The sequence below is a fragment of the Mustela nigripes genome, chromosome 16 (genome assembly GCF_022355385.1).
Source record: "Mustela nigripes isolate SB6536 chromosome 16, MUSNIG.SB6536, whole genome shotgun sequence".
Lineage (NCBI taxonomy): Eukaryota > Metazoa > Chordata > Mammalia > Carnivora > Mustelidae > Mustela > Mustela nigripes.
In genome coordinates, this window is record NC_081572.1 from 24,160,231 (window position 1) to 24,181,588 (window position 21,358).

At 52.1% G+C, this 21,358-nt stretch overlaps 1 protein-coding gene and 1 pseudogene across 3 annotated transcripts in view; one reads left to right on the forward strand and one right to left on the reverse strand.

The window, feature by feature from the left end:
- The window catches only part of IGF2BP1 (insulin like growth factor 2 mRNA binding protein 1), a 42,278-nt gene extending 21,204 nt beyond the window's left edge, over window positions 1-21,074 (forward strand). The window contains exons 3-15 of one of the 3 annotated variants that reach the window (XM_059378721.1): window positions 4,296-4,344; window positions 4,881-4,932; window positions 8,209-8,272; window positions 10,346-10,627; window positions 11,619-11,753; window positions 13,208-13,330; window positions 14,087-14,222; window positions 15,774-15,896; window positions 16,219-16,338; window positions 17,163-17,237; window positions 19,002-19,133; window positions 19,388-19,501; window positions 20,982-21,074. In XM_059378721.1, coding sequence (XP_059234704.1) covers window positions 4,296-4,344; window positions 4,881-4,932; window positions 8,209-8,272; window positions 10,346-10,627; window positions 11,619-11,753; window positions 13,208-13,330; window positions 14,087-14,222; window positions 15,774-15,896; window positions 16,219-16,338; window positions 17,163-17,237; window positions 19,002-19,133; window positions 19,388-19,501; window positions 20,982-21,074 — 1,498 coding nt within the window. The remainder of the gene's footprint in view (window positions 1-4,295; window positions 4,345-4,880; window positions 4,933-8,208; window positions 8,273-10,345; window positions 10,628-11,618; window positions 11,754-13,207; window positions 13,331-14,086; window positions 14,223-15,773; window positions 15,897-16,218; window positions 16,339-17,162; window positions 17,238-19,001; window positions 19,134-19,387; window positions 19,502-20,981) is intronic. The other 2 variants (XM_059378723.1, XM_059378724.1) reach the window with 2 other exon arrangements.
- On the reverse strand, window positions 12,132-12,659 carry LOC132003591 (large ribosomal subunit protein eL21-like; annotated as a pseudogene).
- Window positions 21,075-21,358: the final 284 nt, after the last annotated feature.

The following is a 21,358-nucleotide window of genomic DNA, read 5'->3' on the forward strand; positions in this document are numbered from 1 at the left end:
TAAAGATTTTATTTATTTATTTGACAGACAGAGATCACAAGCAGGCAGAGAGGCAGGCAGAGAGAGAGGAGGAAGCAGGCTCCCTGCTGAGCAGAGAGCCCGATGCGGGGCTCGATCCCAGGACTCTGAGATCACGACCTGAGCCGAAGGCAGCGGCCCAACCCACTGAGCCACCCAGGCGCCCCTGAATATTTTTTTCTTTAAAGATTTTTAAAAATTATTTTATTAGGGAGAGTTTATAACTGAGAGCACAAGCAGGGGGAGCAGCAGAGAGAAAAGGGAGAAGCAGACTCCCCACTGAGCAGAGCCCAACTTGGGGTTCAGTTCCAGGATCCTGAGATCATGACCTGAGCCGAAGGCAACCGCTTGACCGGCTGAGCCACCCAGGCGCCTCAGATTCTGAATATTTTTGGTTGTCCTTTGGCCAGACTTGGCTAAGTTTTGGCAGAGGCTTTTTGTCTCCTTTTTTCCATCAAAATAGCAGCATGGGACAGCACACAGAGTCTGGAATCAGACAAGATTTGAGTTCCAAGCCTGACTAGGCTTTTAGTAGTAGCTGTGTGCTTGGCAGAAATACTCACTCTCCATTCTCAGGGTCCTGGTCTGTAAAATGGAGCCATGGACCCCACCCTCACGGGTAATGAGGGTCTTCTAGCAAGCGATGAATTTCAGCTTGGCGTCTTTTAAGCATTCCTCAAATGCTGGCCCTTCCCTAATTGACTTGTTTTCCTTCCCAGTCTAAGTCAGTGACACTTCTCTGAAAAGGTGAAAAGGATGAGAACTTCCTTCCCAGGGAGAACTCCCAACCACATCCTTTTCCGGGTGTCCGGTTCCTGTGCTTTCGGAAATTCTTGGTTTTGCTCCTTAACTCCTTACGCAGTTGCATGGGTGCTCTCTCCCTCTGTTCTCTGCTGAAATCTTCCCCAGGGCTTGAGAAAAATGGTCACTTGGTCTCTGTGGCTTTCATGGCCCCCCACCCCACCCCCACTCCCTCCTCCCCCAGCATTGGAGAGGTGGGTCCCCTGTGGTTCCTCTGTCCTGGGAGCCGCCCCAGGGCTTGGTAACTTGCCCTTCAGGTCAAGGCAAGCAAAGAGGTCAGAAGCCACAGGGCGTTGGCACCCAGGGAAGGAATTAGGTTGGTGAAACCATTGCCTTCGTTGCCAGGGGCTATCACGCAACAGATTTATCAGCTCCTGGGTGCTGGGGTGTGCTTCGTGAACCTCTAGGTATTCTCTTGCTTTTTCTGAATGAGGGGTGTTGGGGTTTGGGCCCTCCAGGCTCCGCTCAGAGTAGAGGGCCCTATTACCTGGAGGGCAGAGGTACTGCTCAGCTCTAGTGGAGGCTGGTGCACTGGAGTGTGGAGTGGGGCCCTGGGCCGTGCCAGGACCCTTTAGTCGTTGGGGGAGGCAGGGGACTGGGACTGGAGGCGCTGGTATTTCCCACTGTTGCCCCAGCAGTGACGTCTAAATATTGTAACGACTGCGTTAATCGCCGCCCAGTGAGAGTGCTCCTGGCCAGCCCTTCCTCCCTGTCTCCCTCCATGCTTGTCTGGATGCCTGTGGGCTCCTGAGGACCGGGCCAGGGATTGAGCGTCCACTCCCACAAAAGGAACCCCCATTCGCACAGCTTATCTCTGGAAGTCCTCACAAAAGCCCTGTCCGATTCCACAGGAGGAAACGATGGTACGAGCCGTCAAATGCCATGGCTTCTCTCTGGACCCCCAAACCCTCCGTATACCACTCTGGCCCAGCTTGCTTCTGGCCTTCCATAGTTTGTGGGGCAGAGGAGTTCACCGGGGGTCCTGGGAGGGCAGGACTGGGTACAGTTCCCAACATCGCCCCACGTGCTTTGGGCCTGAAAGAAATTAGGTAGCACCATCGGTAATAGAAACCAGGCCAAGCGCTTAAAAGACAAAGGGTCTTCCGTGGCTTCTGTAGTGTGTGTGTGTGTGTGTGTGTGTCTCGGTTGGGGGCTTGCGGGGAGGTTTGGGGGCCTGAAAGATTGGGTGTGTGTGTCCTAGAGGGGTGGGTGCGTCTCTGCCTCTTGGGGGTGGGAGGGGGCTGCCCGGAGGTCTTTTCTTTCATTGGTTGTGTGGCCCTGCCCTCCTCCCCCTCCTTCTCCTGGAACATTCCAGACATTCCAGACTGCCATTGCTTTCAGGATATGGATTAAAACCCCAAACCAAGATTTGATTTCCTCACCCCATCCCCTCCCCAACTCTTCCCTACCTTGGAAAGAAAAGTCCCTAAACCTAGGAGTTTGAAGGAGGAGGAGGGTATTTCTGACCTTCAACCAGAGATTACACTAAGGGACCATCTTGAAAGAGCCATCTTCACACTGAGCTCCCGCACAGTGGTGACTGTAGGCCCTTACTGGTCTGAGCTCCCAGGCAGGTAGCCCCTGCCTTTTCATCTGCAAAAGTTTGCTAGAGGGAAGGACTCCTGTCGTGGGGCATCAAGCGAGACCCGAGACCCGTGTCTTCAGTCTTCCAGTGTGTAACCATCTCTTCCGTAATTCTCCCTGCAGTTGAACTTCTGCTTTGAGGGTTTCTGCATTTTCTCTGCCTGTTTGGGCACAAAATGAGTGTTCTATGGGACATCATCCCTCACAAGGCCCCCTCTTTTGCCTTTGAATGGAATCAAAGAAGGTGGCCTGGTGTAGGATCTGAGGACCCGGAACTGGACACGGTTCTTACCCTTGCTGTCTTGTTCAGCAATGTAGTCTGATGACTTTAGATCGGGTTCATGAACCACCCAAGGTGAAGAGCCTTAAACCTGTAGATTCCCTTTAACACGGATCCTCCTTTTCCCTGCAGTCATTTTGTCCCAGGAAGAGATTTCCTTTGTGTATTTCATCAATAAAGACTTTTCCATGCTCAGAGCTACACAGCCTAGAAGGGATCTTGGAGACCCTTCAGTTTCCATTTGACCCTTTAAGGTCCCAGGGATGGAATGAATGAATGGACCTAGGACAGAGCCCAGAGGGAAGCTTTTATGGTGAGAGCTTAGCATCCCTTCGTCCTGTGTTTTCAACACCCGTCTCCTCTAGCTTGGCAGGAGCTGACAAGGAAGGGCCCGGTAGGAACACTGAGGCCTGAAGCTTACTTGGCTTAGTCAGATGAAGACCCAGTCCGGTAGCTTAAGAGCTAGAACCGGATTTTCTGCTTCCCAGGTTCGTTTTCCCTCTTGCCGTTAGAATTTCATTGGACCATGTCCCTGAACTTAAGTTTGTGATCAAGGATATGCCGAGACATAAATGACAATTGACCAGTGAAGATCAAGTCAATTGAAATGTTAGTAAGCCCAGGGATTAGGGCATCGATTTGGGTAGTGAGCAGTTAATTGCCCTGGGAATCAACCTTGAACCTGAAAGCCTTCCTGGGGAAGATTACACTTTTAAGAGGTATTTGAAACATGGGAAGGAGATAAGAGAAGGCATCTGGAAGGAGGGAAGGTGGCGGTCCTGAGGTCCTGATGCCGTGTCCGTGTGTTTCCGCCTTAGTATTTTAGGATCGGCTGTTACTACTCTTTAAGTACTTGAAGCCCTTTGCTAAGCTCTGATATTATCTAACATCACCTGAAACCACCCTGTGAATAGGTATTATCCCTGTTTTACAAAGAAAGGAAAGCGAGCCTCATAGAAGTGAAATAATTTTAAGATCAGTGCTCTTAAGTGGAACAGAGATTTAAATCCATACCTGCATCAGAAACACTGAGCTCTGCCGTACTACCAGTCTGCTGTCAGTTGTTTGCATGTATGTCTCTCCCAATAAATTGTGAGCACCTTGAGGCCAAGTACCTTGTCTCTTTTGTTTGTCACCGTGTTGCCAGTATCTAGAACAAAGTACAGCTTGAACTAGGCACAGTTAAATGGGTATCAGATTAATGAATGATGTCTCTGTAGCAGCTTCTGGATTCCTAGTCCCTGAAACGTTGACACCTCCGTGGGAGGTAAGAGGTGAAAATAGGTGGTTAGTGAAGGTAAGAGAGGGAGAGACCTGGGTGGAGGAACAAACAAAGCAGGTTTGGTTTGGGATGGATTATGGTACCCTGATACCTCGGGCCTCTGATCTTAGTCTTCCTGTCAGTGGCTGCACTGATCATTTACCCTGGGAACGAGGCACCCTTCTCCCAGACCTTCTTTCCCAGAGGTTATCATTGTTGGATTCTCAGACTTCGGTGTTGAACAGGAGGTAGGGAGATAAAGACGCACACAGGGGTTAAACACTGCCAGGTCGTAGGTCCCTAAAGCATCCAGAGCTTCATGACCATTAATCCTGTTCCCTTTGATTTCAGGAGTCGGAAAATTCAGATTCGAAATATCCCACCCCAGCTCCGTTGGGAAGTAAGTGATTGGGGGCAACGCAAGACATGGGGAAGTGGAGACTGGAAAGGAAGTCCAGGCCAGTCTGAGTTGGCAGAGATGACTGGGGAATCCCCCACCCCTGCCCCGCCCCAGTGGTGTGGGGGTCTGCCAGGGATGCTAGTGCTGAAGGAGGTTGGTTGGGTCTCCTCCACAGCCTGGGACTCCCCAGGTTAGCCCTTTGGGCTTGTCCCTATGAGGAGAAGCATTGGGGAGGTGGGTAGGGTGTTCTCTGAGCCCCAGACTTAGGCCCCAGAGGCCCAAATCTCCTTCCAGAAAGGCCCTTGGATGCCTTTTTGTTGTGCTCAAGTGCATTTCTGCGAAGATACCTCGACAAGTTACCAGCAGTATCAGTACCCTACAAAGAGTACGTCCAGCAGGTCATACTACGCAGTCCCCTCCTGAGGCTCTGCCTGTGCCCCCGTGCTCTGGGGTGATGGTGGCCGGTGGCCGGCTTCGTGAACAGTTCCTGGGATGCTCAGAGTAGCCTTCCTCTCCTCTTTCCTCCATGCCCCTAGGTGCTGGACAGCCTGCTTGCTCAGTACGGTACAGTGGAGAACTGCGAGCAAGGTAAGGGTACAGAGGCCATGGGCAGTGGGGAGGTGGGGGGGGCATGCTGGAGCAGTTTGGGGGATCTGCTCTGCTTCGTTTTCCATGACCACAACCACCTGGCATACCAAAAGCAGACAGACAGACAGAACATGGCATGGGGGAGGTAGGCACGTCGGCCTGGCTTTGGCTGTGCTGCTTCTCTCTGGAGCGGGTTTCCCTGTTTAATGAGCAAAAATCACCCATTTCCTGCCTGGGGTCCCAGGCTCTTAGGGGTCAGTCACGGTAGAAAGAGAGGTCTGAAGAGTTGAGCAGTAGTATGGGCATGGAAATTGGCACTCAGCCCAAGTAAGTCTGCAGCTCCTGCATTTTTTTTTTTTTTTTAAAGATTTTATTTATTTATTTATTTATTTGACAGAGAGAGAGAGAGCGAGAGCGCATAGGCAGAGAGAGTGGCAGGCAGAGGCAGAGAGGGAGAAGCAGGCTCCCTCCTGAGCAAGGAGCCGGATGTGGGACTTGATCCCAGGAGGCTGGGATCATGACCTGAGCCAAAGGCAGCCGCTTAACCAACTGAGCCACCCAGGTGTCCCAGCTCCTGCATTTTAAAAGCTTCATGATTCTTAATATTTGGCTGGAATAGTAATTGGTTATCTCTTTGCAGAAGCTCTGATGGTCTGCTACATGTCTGGTCAATTAAAAAAAAAGATTTTATTACTGGGTGCATGGCGATGGGCAGGGCGCAGTGTTTCAAGAGTGAGTTTAGTATTTCAGAAGAAATACTAAGAAGTCTGGGTCATACACTATTTGCTGAGATTTCTGAGGTTTCTCCATTGCTTCAAGTTATAAATAATTTTAAGAGGAAACGAGCAAAAATAAGGATGATTTGGCTGGATGGATACAAGGTAGAGCTTGGCCATTCCGAGAAGATACAGTTGGAGTTTGTATTTCTCTGAGAAACGTAAAGAAATCACCCTGTTGAGATTTAAGCGCTTATCTCCATTTTCTATGGAAAGGCGCAATCTAGAAATCTCTATAGATTAAAATACCAGCCTGCGCAGAGGTAAAGTGCTGAGTCCATCAAGTGTGTTCTCCTGCTCTGATCCTGTAGGTTGCCTTTTTATCGTAAATGCTGGGACCCAGCTGGACACACGGATAACCATTGCCCCGTATGGCTTGCGCGTTAGACTAATGACTGAGTTACTCCTGGACAAACAGCCAGAATGACCGCTGGCTGGGAACCTCAGTGTGAGCTGCTCTGGGAGGGAGGTCCCGAGGCCCAGCTAGTTTACATCTGTCCACAGCTCACTGGGGAGCTCTAACACATCATATCAGGAGGGGAGACCAGCTCCCTGGAGAGAACAGAATAGGAAGTGTTTAATTTTGCTGGACAACAGAGAAAGTCTTTTCGTGTCACTTTCTAAGTGAGGTCCTTTCTGTCTACTCTGTTTGTTTATTTTTTAAAAGATTTTATTTATTTATTTGACGGACAGAGATCACAAGTAGGCAGAGAGGCAGGCAGAGAGAGAGAGAGGGGAAACAGGCGCCCTGCTGAGCAGAGAGCGGGGCTCGATCCCAGGCCCATGAGACCATGACCTGACCTGAAGGCAGAGGCTTAACCCACTGAGCCACCCAGGCACCCCCTGTCCACTCTATTTAAAATGCATCTCTGGGGCACCTGGGTGGCTCAGTGGGTTAAGCCGCTGCCTTTGGCTCAGGTCAAGATCTCAGGGTCCTGGGATCGAGTCCCGCATCGGGTTCTCTGCTCAGCGAGGAGCCTGCTTCCCTCTCTCTCTCTCTTTCTGCCTGCCTCTCCATCTAATTGTGATTTCTCTCTGTCAAATAAATAAATAAAATCTTTAAAAAAAAATAATAAAATGCATCTCTTCCCACCACCTCCTTTAACCTTGACTGACATTTCTCCATGGCGTTCATCAACTTCTGATAGGCTAGAGAATTTGCTTATTGTGCTTTGTGTTGTCTTCTCCCGCTAGAATGTAAGCTCCAAGAAGGCAGGGCCTTTGTCGGTTTCATTCATTATGGTGTTTCAGTTTAATGGGCAAGATTGTTCTTGTGGACTCTCCCTCATTCACCCCTGAGCTCGGGGAGCTCTGTGGATGAAGGCCAGAGGGGCTTAGAGTGGTCTCTGCTGAGCATTTGTTATCCTCGGGTGAGTGGGACAGAGGCTTGGTTTTTGTCACTGTCCTCCACCCCAGGGCTAAGCTGGCCCAGGGAACCCCGAATCAAAAGACAGACACAAGACAGGTTAATTTTACTAATTTAAAATAAGAAACATGCCCTCAGATCGCCTGGAATTCTGTTGTCCAGCCCAGTCTCTCCCTGTAGGAAAGAGTATATGGCAGAATCAAATGAATGAAGACCAAGAGGTTTCATGGTAAGAACAGAGGATTGGATGGGATTCATGGCAGGCACCATGAATTTATTTATGATGGATAGAATGTGCATTTTCACTGCCAAGAGGTGTGGAAGACGGTTTCACTGCCAAGAGGTGTGGAGGACGGAGTCAGGAAATTGCCACCCCTCAGTTCCCTAGTAGCTACTCCTCTTAGCCCGTTTAGCTTAGTTTATGATAGCTTACTTGTGGTCTGTCTGTCCTTGAGGATGGTCTGCAGCGGAAGTGGGTCTTTTTGCCATATGCTTACAGACCATGTTTGCCATGTTTGCTTCCGTAAATTGCTGATCTTACTGTGTGTGGATTTTTTTATTTTTTAAAGATTTTATTCATTTATTTGACAGAGGTCACAAGTAGGCAGAGAGGCAGGCAGAGAGGGGGAAGCAGGCTTCCCGCTGAGCAGAGAGCCCGATGTGGGGCTCAATCCCAGGACGCTGGGATCATGACCTGAGCCAAAAGCAGAGGCTTTAACCCATTGAGCCATCCAGGCGCCCATGTGTGTGGATTTTTGACAAAGTTTAACTTCCCAAGAATAAACGGGAAATCCCAGACCCGGTGTGTGTGCTCTCCCTGCTGCCTAACTGCTGTGCTGACCGCACCATTTGGTTGCCCAGTGTGGGGTCGGGGGCTGGGAGGTGCTGGCCAGGGGGAAATTTAGAGGAAGACAGGGATGGGAAAATGCAAAAAGGTTAATTTGAATTTTCTAGTTCTGGAGAGACTGGCCTCTCCAGAGGGTGGGTAGCTTGCCTTGTCTTTCAGGTCTTTCCTTCTTTCAACACATTCAATGTCTTCTAACCTGGAAGGATGAGCTTTTGACACTTTGAAGTTCATTGGTGGCATCTCCGGATTGCGTTGCTCTAACCTTGGACTCTGTTTTGCTCCCCCAGTGAACACCGAGAGTGAGACGGCGGTGGTGAATGTCACCTATTCCAACCGGGAACAGACCAGGCAGTGAGTGGGCTGGAAAGTGGGGTGGGGAGGGTCTTCATGGGGCACCTGGAGGCAGGCAAGAGTGCCTGCTTCGGTTCTGTTATGGTGACAGCCAGTCACAGACTTTTTTTGGTTCACGGGTCTCAAGGGTTCAGAAACTCATCAGGGTTGATAGCAAATCATGGACGGGAAAGGACCCAGAGAGACCTTCGCAGGAAAGGTGGGAAATCCTCTTGGAGAAAAGGTGGGCTTTCTCTGGGATGTCTAGTTGCCCTGGCAGGGTCCTTTGCCGTGTTGACGGCGCCATCTAGTGTTAATGAGGAGGAACTGCGGGATTCACAGAAGGGATTTGTTCGTGTTCTGATGTGGTGGGGATGGGGGGGGGGGGGGGGGGGGGGGGGGGGGGGGGTGGGCGGGGCGGGGGGTGGCCAGACATTTTCTTGCGGGTGATGCCGCGAGCCCAGTTTCTGCTCTTGAAGGGTCCTGTTCGTCCGGTCACACGCATGCTTTCTAGCTCCTTAAGACCTTTGGTTGAGCAGTTACACTTCTCACCTGCTGGTACTGACGGACTTGTACAGTCTGTGCATTTACTTGTTCATATCTGACCTGTTAACGGGCTTTTTGCAACATTGGGCTTTTGACAGCTTTCCTGTTCCTTCAGCATGCTGCCTCTAGCCTGCTGGTGGTACATGGATTCCACCGCTTCCTCAAATCCTATTTTCTTTTGTTTTTCTTTATTTTGTTTTAAAGTTTATTTTATTTATTTTATTTTTTATTTTTTATTTATTTGACACAGAGAGATTACAAGTAGGCAGAGAGGCAGGCGGCGGGGGTGGGAAGCAGGCTTCCTGCTGAACAGAGAGCCCGATTCGGGGCTCAATCCCAAGACTCGGAGATCATGACCCAAGCCGAAGGTAGAGGCTTAACCCACTGAGCCACCCAGGCACCCCTTAAAGTTTATTTTTAAGTTATTTCTACACCCAATGTGGTACTTGAATGCAGGATCCCGAGATCAAGAGTTAGCACACTCTACTGACTGAACCTGCCAGGAGCTCTGCCCGCTTTTTTTTTTTTTAATTTAACAGAGACCACAAATAGGCAGAGAGAGGGAGGGAAGCAGGCTCCCCGCTGAGCCGAGAGCCCGACATGGAGCTCTATCCCAGGACCTTGGGATCATGACCCGAGCCAAAGGCAGAGGCTTAACCCCCTGAGCCACCCAGGTGCCCCATGCCTGCATTTTTTTTTAAGTGGCTCTTGAGCTCAGAATTTTCTGGACGTCCCTGTTGCCTCTTCCTTAGCCTGGCTCTAAAGGTCATGTCAACCCCGGCTGACTCCCCACGGCCTGTTGCTGCCTGGTTAACATTTCTGACCTGCATCGGCTGCTGTGGGATGGGAGGAAGCTTGATTTTTCAGACATTCCAGATAGCTTTAACTCCAACTTCCAGACTGTAAGCAGGATGTTCGGTCTCCAGCTCCCCCACCCCTCAAGCAACAGTTTCCTCTGATATGGAAGGTGCCAGGCTCAGACTCAACAGGTGTAAAAACAAGTCTCTTCTTTCTTTTTTTTTTTTTCCTTAAAGATTTTATTTATTTGACAGAGAGAGAGAGATCACAAATAGGCAGAGAGACAGACAGAGAGAGAGATGAGGAGAAGCAGGCTCCCTGCTGAGCAGAGAGCCCTATGCGGGACTCGATCCCTGGCCCCTGGGATCATGGGGGCAGCCGAAGGCAGAGGCTTAACCCACTGAGCCACCCAGGCGCCCCAAAGTCTCTTCTTTCATCATGTGTTTATTATATTTATTTACTTACCGCGAATCGCATGTGGTTCTTAGAGTAACCTGTGATACGTAGTTCTGGCTGGAACTAATCCAATTCGAAATTCATTGAGAATAAATTATTTAGGTTTCCCTTTAATGCTTTCAGCCATTTAGACTGGACAATTCTCTGAGGTGGAGGTGGGAGTGGTGGGTAGGTGGTCATCTCCCTTGCTTTCAGTGTGTTCCAAGTTGTACCCCAGAGTGCTTCACACACGGAGGGCCTTTGGTGTGATTGGCATGGACTGGAAAGACCAGTAGATTCTCCCTCTGTCCTCAGAGCTATCATGAAGCTGAATGGCCACCAGCTGGAGAACCACGCCTTGAAGGTCTCCTACATTCCTGACGAGCAGATAGCACAGGGTCCTGAGAATGGGCGTCGAGGCGGCTTTGGCTCTCGGGGTCAGCCCCGCCAGGGCTCCCCTGTGGCAGCGGGGGCCCCAGCCAAGCAGCAGCAAGTGGATATCCCCCTGCGGCTCCTGGTGCCCACCCAGTATGTGGGTGCCATCATCGGCAAGGAGGGGGCCACCATACGAAACATCACGAAACAGACCCAGTCCAAGTGAGTTTTGGCTGCGGGGCTGTGGGAGCTGGGGTGCCTCCTGGTTGTACACTGGGCATGTCTCAGTATATACCTTTCAGGAAATGTTTCCTGGAATGTGTTCCCTTTTCATTGGGGAAGGGGGATGGTCACTGCTCCAATTTCAGCCTCCTGGAAAGGTGGGGCTGTTGGGGAGGTTGAATGGACCTGGGGTATGCCATTTGCTGGCAGTGGCTGGGCCACACCATTATTAGTAGGAGGCATTCTAGAATTTCTTGTAGGAAGTGTCCTCAGGCAGACCGAATCTGGGTGAGTCAGCCACAGAGTCTGCTGGTGGCCCCTGGGATGGGCAGCCTGGCCAAAGCCAGCCCTCAGTGATAGGTCACCATCCTGCCCCATCTCCTGTTCCACCACTGCTACCCCTCTAATCTCTTTTTTAAAACTGGACTTTTTTTCTTTTTTAAAGATTGTATTAATTTATTTGTCAGCACGAATAGGCAGAGAAGCAGGCAGAGGCAGAGAGAGAAGCAGGGAGCAAGGAGCCTGATGTAGGACTAGATCCCAGGACCCTGGGCTCATGACCCGAGCCGAAGGCAGCCGCTCAACTGACTGAGCCACCAAGGCATCCCAGACTTTCTTTTTTTTTTTTAATTTGCATATACTTGACCCCTCTTTTCTAATCTTTATAGCTGATCAGGGTACTCTGGAAAAGAACAGGTCACATCATGTCCTTATTCCAAACGCATCCTTAATTATTTACTTTTAATTTGGAACAGTGTGCCTTCCCTTTATAGTTGTTTCACGGGGGGCAGGAAATGCAGCTTCAGACCTGTGGGCTGCTGATTGCCAGCCCTGTGTTCCCATGCCAGACGCCACTGCCGTTCCTCACTCATTCAGTGTTGTTCTAAGAGCCGTTTCTGGACTTTGGGTTGAGGAGAGTTGGCCAGGAGGGTGAAGAAGACTCCGGGTTTCACCGGGGACCCCTAACCATCCTTGACCTTGTGGTCCTCAGGATAGATGTGCACAGGAAAGAGAACGCAGGTGCTGCGGAGAAGGCCATCAGCGTCCACTCGACCCCGGAGGGCTGCTCGTCTGCCTGTAAGATGATCTTGGAGATCATGCACAAGGAAGCCAAGGACACCAAAACGTAAGGCTTTCACTCAGCTTTTCTCAGGAGGAGGGGATGGCCGCCCTCCTTTGCTCTGACACACTTTATTCGCAAGAATATGGAGTTAGAGAGGAGACAAGACATAAACTGAAACATGAGGTCCTTTTTCCTACAAGTTACACCCGTGTACCCTTAGCGATTCTGTGCATTTACAGGCGTGTGTGCGCGCGTTGGTCCACGGACGTACGTATGCACAGGTGTGTGTGGGCCCTTGTACGTGTTCCAGCACAAATAGGACCATAGTGAACGTGTTCTGTCGTTCGCTTTTTTCCCATTTATGGATCAGCAGTTAATCACCCGCCTCATTCTTTCTAACGCAGCATGGAATTCTATGGTGTGGCTTTTTTTTTTTTTTTTTCTTTTTTTGAGGTCTTTTATTTTCTTTTTATTTATCATGCCATAAATTCATAGGGAATGGGTTCCAGCAGTTCGGGCTCTTTTCCATTGGTTCTCACGAAATGTGCTTCTCTGGCGCGTCAGCTGAACTCAAGTACCTTTCTCTTTGGCTTCCTTCTTTTTCTGATCATTTTCCTTGACACGCTTCAGGAAGCTACCTCGGCTCTTTGAATGTTTAATATGCTCAATGCGGACATTAATTCTCTTGGCAAGAATCTTGCCCTTAACTTGTTTGTTTATAACAATACCAACAGCATGCTGAGTAACATTGTAGACTCTTCCAGTTTTGCCATGGTAACATTTGTGGGGCATTCTCTTTGGAACAGTGCCCATTCCCTTGATGTCCACAACATCACCTTTCTTGTAGATTTGCATGTATGTGGCCAAAGGCACAACCCCATGTTTTCTAAAAGGCCTAGAGAACATGTACCGGGTACCTCTCCTCTTTCCCTTTGTGTTAGTCATTTTGGCAAATTACTGGAAGATGGCGGTTCCAGCCGAAAGGGCTGTGGGGTGGCTATTTTATAGTAAACAGTTGAATGAGTATTAATATGCACGTGCCCCTGAAATGATCACCCCAATTAGGATAATGAGCACGGCCGTTGCTCTGGTAGTCCCTGTGCCCCTTGGTGGCTCGTCCGCGCTTCCCCATTTCTCTAGCACTAACTAAGCAACCACCAAGTTGTTGATTTTCATAATCATTTCAAAAGTAGGTTTTTTTTTTTTTTAAGATTTTACTTATTTATTTGACAGAGATCACAAGTAGGCAAAGAGGCAGGCAGAGAGAGGAAGGGAAGCAGGCTCCCTACTGAGCAGAGAGCCCGATGTGGGGCTCAATCTCAGGACCCTGAGATCAGGACCTAAGCTGAAGGCAGAGGCTTAACCCACTGAACCACCCAGGTGCCCCTCAAAAGTAGTTTTGTGCCGTGGTTGGTTGGTCCTGGAAACCGTACGTCTGTAGGGGCGGGCCGCCCGCGTCGCGGCCCCCCCCCCCCCCCCCCCCGTTTAACAGCTCTTGTCTCTCCCTCCTTCCGAAGGGCTGACGAGGTTCCCCTGAAGATCCTGGCCCATAATAACTTTGTGGGGCGTCTCATTGGCAAGGAAGGGCGCAATCTGAAGAAAGTAGAGCAGGACACCGAGACGAAGATCACCATCTCCTCGTAAGGCTCCCAGTTACCTCTCTGTGAGGGGGCTGCTGGGGGGCGGCGGTGTGTCAGTAGTGAGCCTTAATACTGGGGCCGTAAGTTGGATGCAGTTTCTGCCCTAGGGAAGCATGATCAGTGAAGTGGCAAAGACTGGTTATCTCTATGAGGGCTGGGGTTGCTGGAGCACATCCTTCCGTCCTCTGGGCTGCCCATCACGCCTGATGCCTGCATCTCGGAGAGCCTGCAGCAGGGTTGGGGGTGGGGCCGGGAGGGGGATGGCAGTCTCAGGCATGTTTGCCAGGCTGCAAGAAGCAGACCGACCCAGGCCCCACTCCTGAGGATTAAGTGTGTGCTCCCCTGTGTCCTGGCCCGCCCCTCCCGGGAGAACCGGAGCCAGGCAGACCAGTTACCTCTTAGGTGAGCACTGTGCCTCGGCATTTCATCCCAGACTCGCTCCGTTCTGAAAGCCTAGGAGATGGGTCGCCTAGAACCACTGGAGAAACCTCCAGTCCTGAGCGTCCTCTTTGCTTTACCAATGCTGAAAAGCGGTCTGTGATCGGGCTCCTCGCAAATCGGGGGCTTTCAGTCGGGTGTTCTCCTCTCCCTGTACCTGGCTTGCCCCCGCCCTGCCCCAGTGACAGACTGAAGGCCAGAGACACGGGGAGCTGTTTGCCGACAGGGACGCAACCTACAGAAGCTGTGTCTGGGGCTGGTGCCCAGCCAGGGGCCTCTCGCTGGTGGGAGGGTGACGCAGCCCTGCTGTCCCGCCAGGTTGCAGGACCTCACCCTCTATAATCCCGAGAGGACCATCACTGTGAAGGGTGCCATCGAGAACTGCTGCAGGGCCGAGCAGGAGATCATGAAGAAGGTTCGGGAGGCCTATGAGAACGACGTGGCCGCCATGAGTGTGAGTGCCCGGTGCCGCTGCTTCCCCTGACACTCTGGGCCTGCGGCACGGAAGAAGGGGTCCTGCACGTGGGATGGGCAGGCCACACACCTTTGGATTTCCAGTCCTCCAGATCTTTGAGGTTTAATGAATAGAGATTCTTGATCTGATTCCTGAGGTGTGGGTTGGGTTTCATCAGGGGCTTTGAGGTTTGTGGTCTTCCTATAAAATTGGTGTTGTGGGTCCTTCAGTGAGGACAGTGACCATACTTTTTATCTCCTTTGTTTTTTAAGATTTTACTTATTTATTCCAGAGATAAAAGAGGGCAGGAGAGCCAGGGCAAGCAGGGGAAGAAGCAGCGAGAGGGGGGCAGGGACTAAGAAGATTCTGCATTGGGTGTGGATCCCAGTGTGGGGCTTGATCCCACAACCCTGAGATCATGACCTGAGCCAAAGTCCAGAGTTGTACGCTTAACATCTGAGCCAGCCAGGCACTCCTCATCTGATTTTTTAACTTTTTTTTTTTTTTTAAAGGATTTTATTTATTTTTTCGACAGAGACACAGTGAGAGAGAGGGAACACAAGCAAGGGAGGTAGGAGAGGGAGAATAGGCCTCCTGCAGAGCAGAGAGCCCGATGTGGGGCTCCATCCCAGGGCCCTGGGATCATGACCCAAGCCGAAGGCATCCCTGATTTTTAAATTTTTTTTATTTTTATTATTTTTTAAGATTTTACCTATTTATTTGACAGACAGATCACAAGTAGGCAGAGAAGCAGGCAGAGAGAGAGAGGAGGAAGCAGGTTCCCTGCCTAGCAGAGAGCCTGATGCGGGGCTTGATCCCAGAACCCTGGGATCATGACCTGAGCTGAAGGCAGAGGCTTTAACCCACTGAGCCACCCAGGCGCCCCGGCATCCCTGATTTTTTAAAATTAAGTTTTCATTCATTTGTTCATTTTTAAAGACTTTATTTTTGAGAATGAGGATGAGTGGCGGAGGGAGAGGGAGAAGCATGCTCCCTGCTTAGCAGAGAGCCTGATGTGGGACTTGATCCCAGGATCCCAGGATCATGACCTGAGCCAAAGGCAGACAGTCAACCGACTGAGCCACCCAGGTGTCCCTCAGCCGATTTTTTTAAAAGGAGAGTGAGCATGTGGGGTACAGGAAAACAGGTGAGCCCTGGAGGTCTAACGGAGATCTGTCCTTGCTGTGCCTTCTCATGGGAATTTTCCGGTGCAGGCAGGGTTAGTGGAATAAGGCACCAGGGAGGTGGGACATCTGAGGGTCTGGTTGACCCTTCTGGTTGGTGTTGCTGGTTCTTGATCCAGCGGTCATGTCCCATTGCTCACAGCCCCACGCCGTGTGTGTGTGTGTGTGTGTGTGTGTGTGTGCGCGCGCGTGTGCGTGCGTGCGTGCGTTCGCGCGCGCGTTCGAGAGCCAGAAGGGCAGGAATGCTTTGTGCAGAAGCACCCAGTTCTGCTGTGTTTGCACCCCCTCAACCCCAGCACTGCTCTGTGGGTTCAGCTGGGCCCTGCAGCACGAGCTGACCTCTTCCCTCCTCACCTTCCTTCCCCAGCTGCAGTCACATCTCATACCCGGCCTGAACCTGGCGGCCGTAGGTCTTTTTCCAGCTTCGTCCAGCGCGGTCCCGCCACCTCCCAGCAGCGTCACTGGGGCTGCTCCCTACAGCTCCTTTATGGTAGGTACAAGATTTCCTGACGGGGGCCCTGTGGGGCCCTTCCACGGCCTCCCTTAGGTTCAAGTCCCCTGCAGGAGCCTGCAGAGAGGGAGGAGGGAAGGGAGGTCTGGGATGCCCCTCTTGTGCAGTGTTTCCAGCCATGTGCACTGGCCGCTGGCAGCACTGTCCCTTGTCCCTTTTGGCCCCGGGGAGAGCCCCGGCGCGGGTCGCCCATGTTGGCCGCCCAGTGTCTGGCTCCTTCTCTTTGAGGACGTTTGCCTGGGGGGTGGAAGGGCGCTAGGCCGTGCCCTGCCCCCGGTGATAACACGCCCTGCCCCGGCAGCAGGCCCCGGAGCAGGAGACGGTGCAGGTGTTCATCCCAGCGCAGGCGGTGGGGGCCATCATCGGGAAGAAGGGACAGCACATCAAACAGCTCTCGCGCTTCGCCAGCGCCTCCATTAAGGTGACCTGCTCTGCCTCCTTCCAGGTCCTGGGAAGAGGGGAGCGCTCTGCTTCCACCCTGTCAGCCTTTCTTCCTGGATGCCCCATGGGGCCGCTCTTCGGTGGCTTCTTTCTCTGCTTGTCCCCGTCCCCTTTGCATTCGACCTTGCCCTGGGCCTTTGGGGCTCCCGGGCTCCCGGGGGAGGGAGCAGGCAGAGTTGCAGCTTGGGAGGAGAGCTTAGGTTCTGGCATGGACTGACGTGGGTTCAGCCCCCAGCCCTGGAGCCTCAGCCCCCGATCCCTTGTGACTGCAGTCCCAGTCCGAGCGCCACAAAGTGAGGCAGTCGGGGGTCCCCCGCTTGGCCAGTGCCTGGCGCTCAGTGGTTGCGGCAGGTGCCAGCTGTCTTTACGCCTTCCTTGGCCGGGGTCTGGTGCAGAGAGGAGACACAAGCTAAACAGCTAAGCTTCACAAGCCTAAATCCAGTAGTGTCGGTGGTCCTAAAGGACTTGGTCAGACACAGGGATTCTTTTCTGCCGGTGTGGTCCCTGCCCTCCTTGCCGTGGGCATTTTGTCTGTGCCCCCACTCTGAGCGGGACCCCATGGAAGCCTCCCCAGGGAGCTGATAGGGTGGGCGGTGGGGAGGCCCTGCTTAGGGACTGTCCCTGGCGCACACACAACACGCACACGTCCTTATCACATTTTTGGTGCAGGGGCAGTGCCCTTGGGCCTCAGGGTCTTTGTTTTTGCTTCTCCTGGCCCTCGGAAGTAGGTGGTGGAATTGAGGTGGCGGTGGGGAGCTCGGTGGAGGTAGGGGGCACCTCTTTGACCAGTTCTTTCCTTTCTAGATTGCTCCTCCTGAAACTCCTGATTCCAAAGTTCGTATGGTCATCATCACTGGACCCCCAGAAGCCCAATTTAAGGTTCTCATCTTTGTTTTTCTAAGGGAAGGAATCGAGGTTGGGTGGGAATGGAAATCTGCAGAACACCTTCATCTTTTCATTTCATTTTTATTTTAATTCATTTAGTTTTTATCTTTTTATTTTTATTTATTTATTTATTTTTAAAGATTTTATTTATTTATTTGACAGACAGAGATCATAAGTAGGCAGAGAGGCAGGCAGAGAGAGAGAGAGAGAGAGGAGGAAGCAGGCTTCCCGCCGAGCAGAGAGCCCGATGTGGGGCTCCATCCCAGGACCCTGGGATCATGACCTGAGCTGAAGGCAGAGGCTTTAACCCACTGAGCTACCCAGGTGCCCCTATTCATTTAGTTTTTAAAGATTTTATTTATTTGACGGGTAGAGATCACAAGTAGCAGGCAGAGCGGGGGGGCGGGTGGGTGGGCGGAAAGCAGGCTCCATGCTGAGCAGAGAGCCCGATACAAAGCTCTATCCCAGGACCTGGGATTATGACCTGAGCCAGAGGCAGAGGTTTAATCCACTGAGCCACCCAGGAGCACCCCCTGCTTTTTTAAAAAAGATTTTATTTATTTGACAGACAGAGATCACAAGCAGGCAGAGAGAGAGGAGGAAGTAGGCTTTCTGCTGAGCAGAGAGCCTGACGCGGGGCTCGATCTTAGGACGTTGAGATCATGACCTGAGCTGAAGGCAGAGGCTTAACCCACTGAGCCACCTAGGCGCCCCTACATAACACTTTATTTTAGTTTTTATTTATTTAAGTAACCCCTACACCTAGCGTGGGGCTTGCAGCCACAACCCTGAGAGGAAGAGTCTCCTGTCCGGCTGACTGAGCTAGCTGGGGGGACCCGAGGGCAGCACTGCGGTGCTGGCTGTCAGTTTGGCATCAGACTCCATTTCTGTTGACTTCTTTGCTCTTTACTTCTGAAGGTGAACAGAAGTCTGGGACAGAAGGAATGCTGAGGGCTTCTTTCTTGTGTCCGATTTCCCTTAGGAAGATCTTTGATGCCCAATTCCCTCCTTTCCTTTCTTTCTTTATGTCCTGCTGCTTTGCCGGGTCCCTGAACTGGTGGTCACAGAGTCAGAGAGCAACCCGTTGGCTCCTCCTGACCTAGGCAGGGCTAGAGAACCGGGGACACTCTAGAGGCTGTGGGGGCTGCCTGCTACTTGTGATCTCTACCCGTCAAATAAATAAAATCTTTAAAAACTAAATGAATAGGGGCACCTGGGTGGCTCAGTGGGTTAAAGCCTCTGCCTTCAGCTCAGGTCATGATCCCAGGGTCCTGGGATGGAGCCCCACATCGGGCTCTCTGCTCGGCGGGAAGCCTGCTTCCTCCTCTCTCTCTCTCTCTGCCTGCCTCTCTGCCTACTTATGATCTCTGTCTGTCAAATAAGTAAATAAAATCTTTAAAAATAAATAAATAAATAAATAAAAATCAAAAGATAAAAACCAGCAGCCTGTCCTCTGGCTGACTCGATCAGCTGCCTTGTTCATGATCCTCCCAGAGCCTGCAGGGGTTTGTAGCTTCTGAATTGTCCCTGGAAGTATGTGTTCAGCTACTGTACCCGGGCTCTCCAGCATTACAAGGAAGCAGAAGGAACAGGTCGCTGCTCATGGGCCATTTTCGCATCCCCTGGTGTAAATGGTTGAGCCGGGCCTGTGGGACGAAAGGGGATCCGGGTGCACCTTGGGGGCTCCGGTCGGGCGGCCCTTTGCTTTCCCTTCTGTCGTGTGGGGCCCGCTGGTTCATAAGGACCTCCTCCTCTCAGGCTCAGGGAAGAATCTATGGAAAACTCAAGGAGGAGAACTTCTTTGGTCCCAAGGAGGAAGTGAAGCTAGAGACCCACATCCGGGTGCCGGCGTCCGCTGCTGGCAGAGTCATTGGCAAAGGTGGCAAAACGGTGAGCCTGGAGGGCCAGGGATGGACGTGCTGCGTCGCAGTGCCCACACCGCACAGCTCTGCCCTGGCCTCCTCCTCCCCTACCCTGTAGGACCTGAGGACCCCCACTTGCTCCTTTACCTAATTCTCCTCCCTAGCCCGGCTCCCGGTCCTCCAGTTACCTGCTCGGGACTTGGCTTCTGCCCCTCCCTCCAGCCCCCTTCTGTGCTTTCCGGAAAGCACCCTAAGCTGCTCTCTGCCCCCCACCCCGCCCAGGTAAATGAATTGCAGAATTTGACAGCGGCCGAGGTGGTGGTGCCAAGAGACCAGACTCCGGATGAGAATGACCAGGTCATCGTCAAGATCATTGGGCATTTTTATGCCAGCCAGGTACACAGGGCACTCCCCCGTCTTGTGCCAGTGCAGTCCCTTTGGCTTTCTTACAGTGACTACCTCCATCCCTGCGTCCGGTTCTGCTGTCCCATTCCAGAACTCCCCATCCCCACACCACTTCCGTGGGCCAGTCAGCACAGCCCCGCTTTGGGACTGGTGTCTGGAAAGAGGGTGGATATTAGGTTCAAATGCTCTGAATCTCAAAAAGGCAGAAAAAGGTTGATTGGAAGGTAGTGGGGTTGCCCTGAAATCCTCTGGCGGTGGAACTGGAAGGGATATGGGGACTCCTGGACATGAGCCCTTCTGTTGAGAGAATAGGCAGCTTCCTAAGCTTGATGCTGCCTACACGGTCAAGGGCAGGACAGGAACCCAGAACCAGAACCCCAGTTCCCGGCTCTCGGTTCCCAGTGTGGTGTGGCCATGCAGCACCAGGAGAGGGGATTTGGAGGCAGAGGGCTTGGAGCTCAGACCCCATGTGGCCTTTCTGCTGTGTGGCCTGGGCTGAGAAACTTCCCATGGCAGTCCTCGGAGAACAAGAGCCATGATAGTATCCTAGATTCCTGCGTGCCTCTGATACATGGAGCACCGTTCCGTGTGGCTCACATATATGAGCTCACTTGATCCCCTGACAGCCTCATTGTACAGTGTGGTAGCGTGAAGGATAGATCCAAGGATGCACTGGGCCAGGATGTTCCCAGTGCCGACGGGGGCATCGGGGGTGCAGGGATGCATGCGTTTTTTGTGTGTTAGAATGAGAATCAGGGAAACCTTCTGTAAATCATCTGCGTGCGGCCAACTGCATGGGAAGTACGAGGATCCCAAGTCCACAGCCTTTCCCCCACCTCCACCACCTTTCTCTTGCACCAGGAAACTGAGCACTCTGTTTATGGAAGGAAGCAATTCTGGTCAGTGGTTAGGGGCGCCTCCTGTTCCATTTGGCTTCCCTGGCAGAGCTCTGTTCTTAGCGAAGCACCTTTGAGAGGGAAAGACTCTAAGAGACAGATCCTTGGGTCTTTTGTTCATTGCTTAGGTTTCACTGTTTGATTTGTAAATCCGTGTCTGGACAGGACTTCATCCCTTTGGCTGGAGATGTTCGCACACATAGCGGGGAGTCTGATTTGCGAGGAGGTCTCCCGAATGATGACCCTCCGACCAGACACCCTCCTGGAAACCCCGGGAGTTCTGTTTGGGGTTCAGTAGCGTGTGTGGCAACTATTGTCAGTTTTTCAATTCTGGTGAATTGAGTTTGTATTCTGGCTCCCCCCACCCCACCTTCAGGCGTCCCCCTCTGCCCCCGCCTCCCCCCCCAACCAGGGGTGTTCAGGGCCCACGGGGAGGCAGAGAAACTTCGGGTCCCGCTCACCCTCGCTCTTCCTGTTGCGCTTGTTGCCGGTGTCTAAGTCCTTACCTTTGGGGGCTCCTTTGGGGGATCCTCAAGGGGTTCTTCACTCTGGCCTCTTCTCTGGTTTTCCTGCAGATGGCACAGCGGAAGATACGAGACATCCTGGCCCAAGTTAAACAGCTGCACCAAAAGGGACAGAGTAACCAGGCCCAGGCACGGAGGAAGTGACCAGCCCCTCCCTGTCACATCGACTCAAGGACAACGGGCTGAAGTCGAGAGCGCGTTCTCCCCAGCAGGCCTGAGAATGAGTGGGAATCAGGGACACTTGGGCCGGGATGTAGATCAGGTTTGCCCACTTGCTTGAGAAAAGACGTTCCAGTGAGGAACCCTGATCCCTCGGCCCCACACGCCCAACCAATTGGCCCGACACTGCCCGCCCCTCAGGGTGTCACCATGGCGATTCTAGCTCAGGGTGCTTTTAAACGTGGATTGTTGAAGTAAGTTCTCCAGGT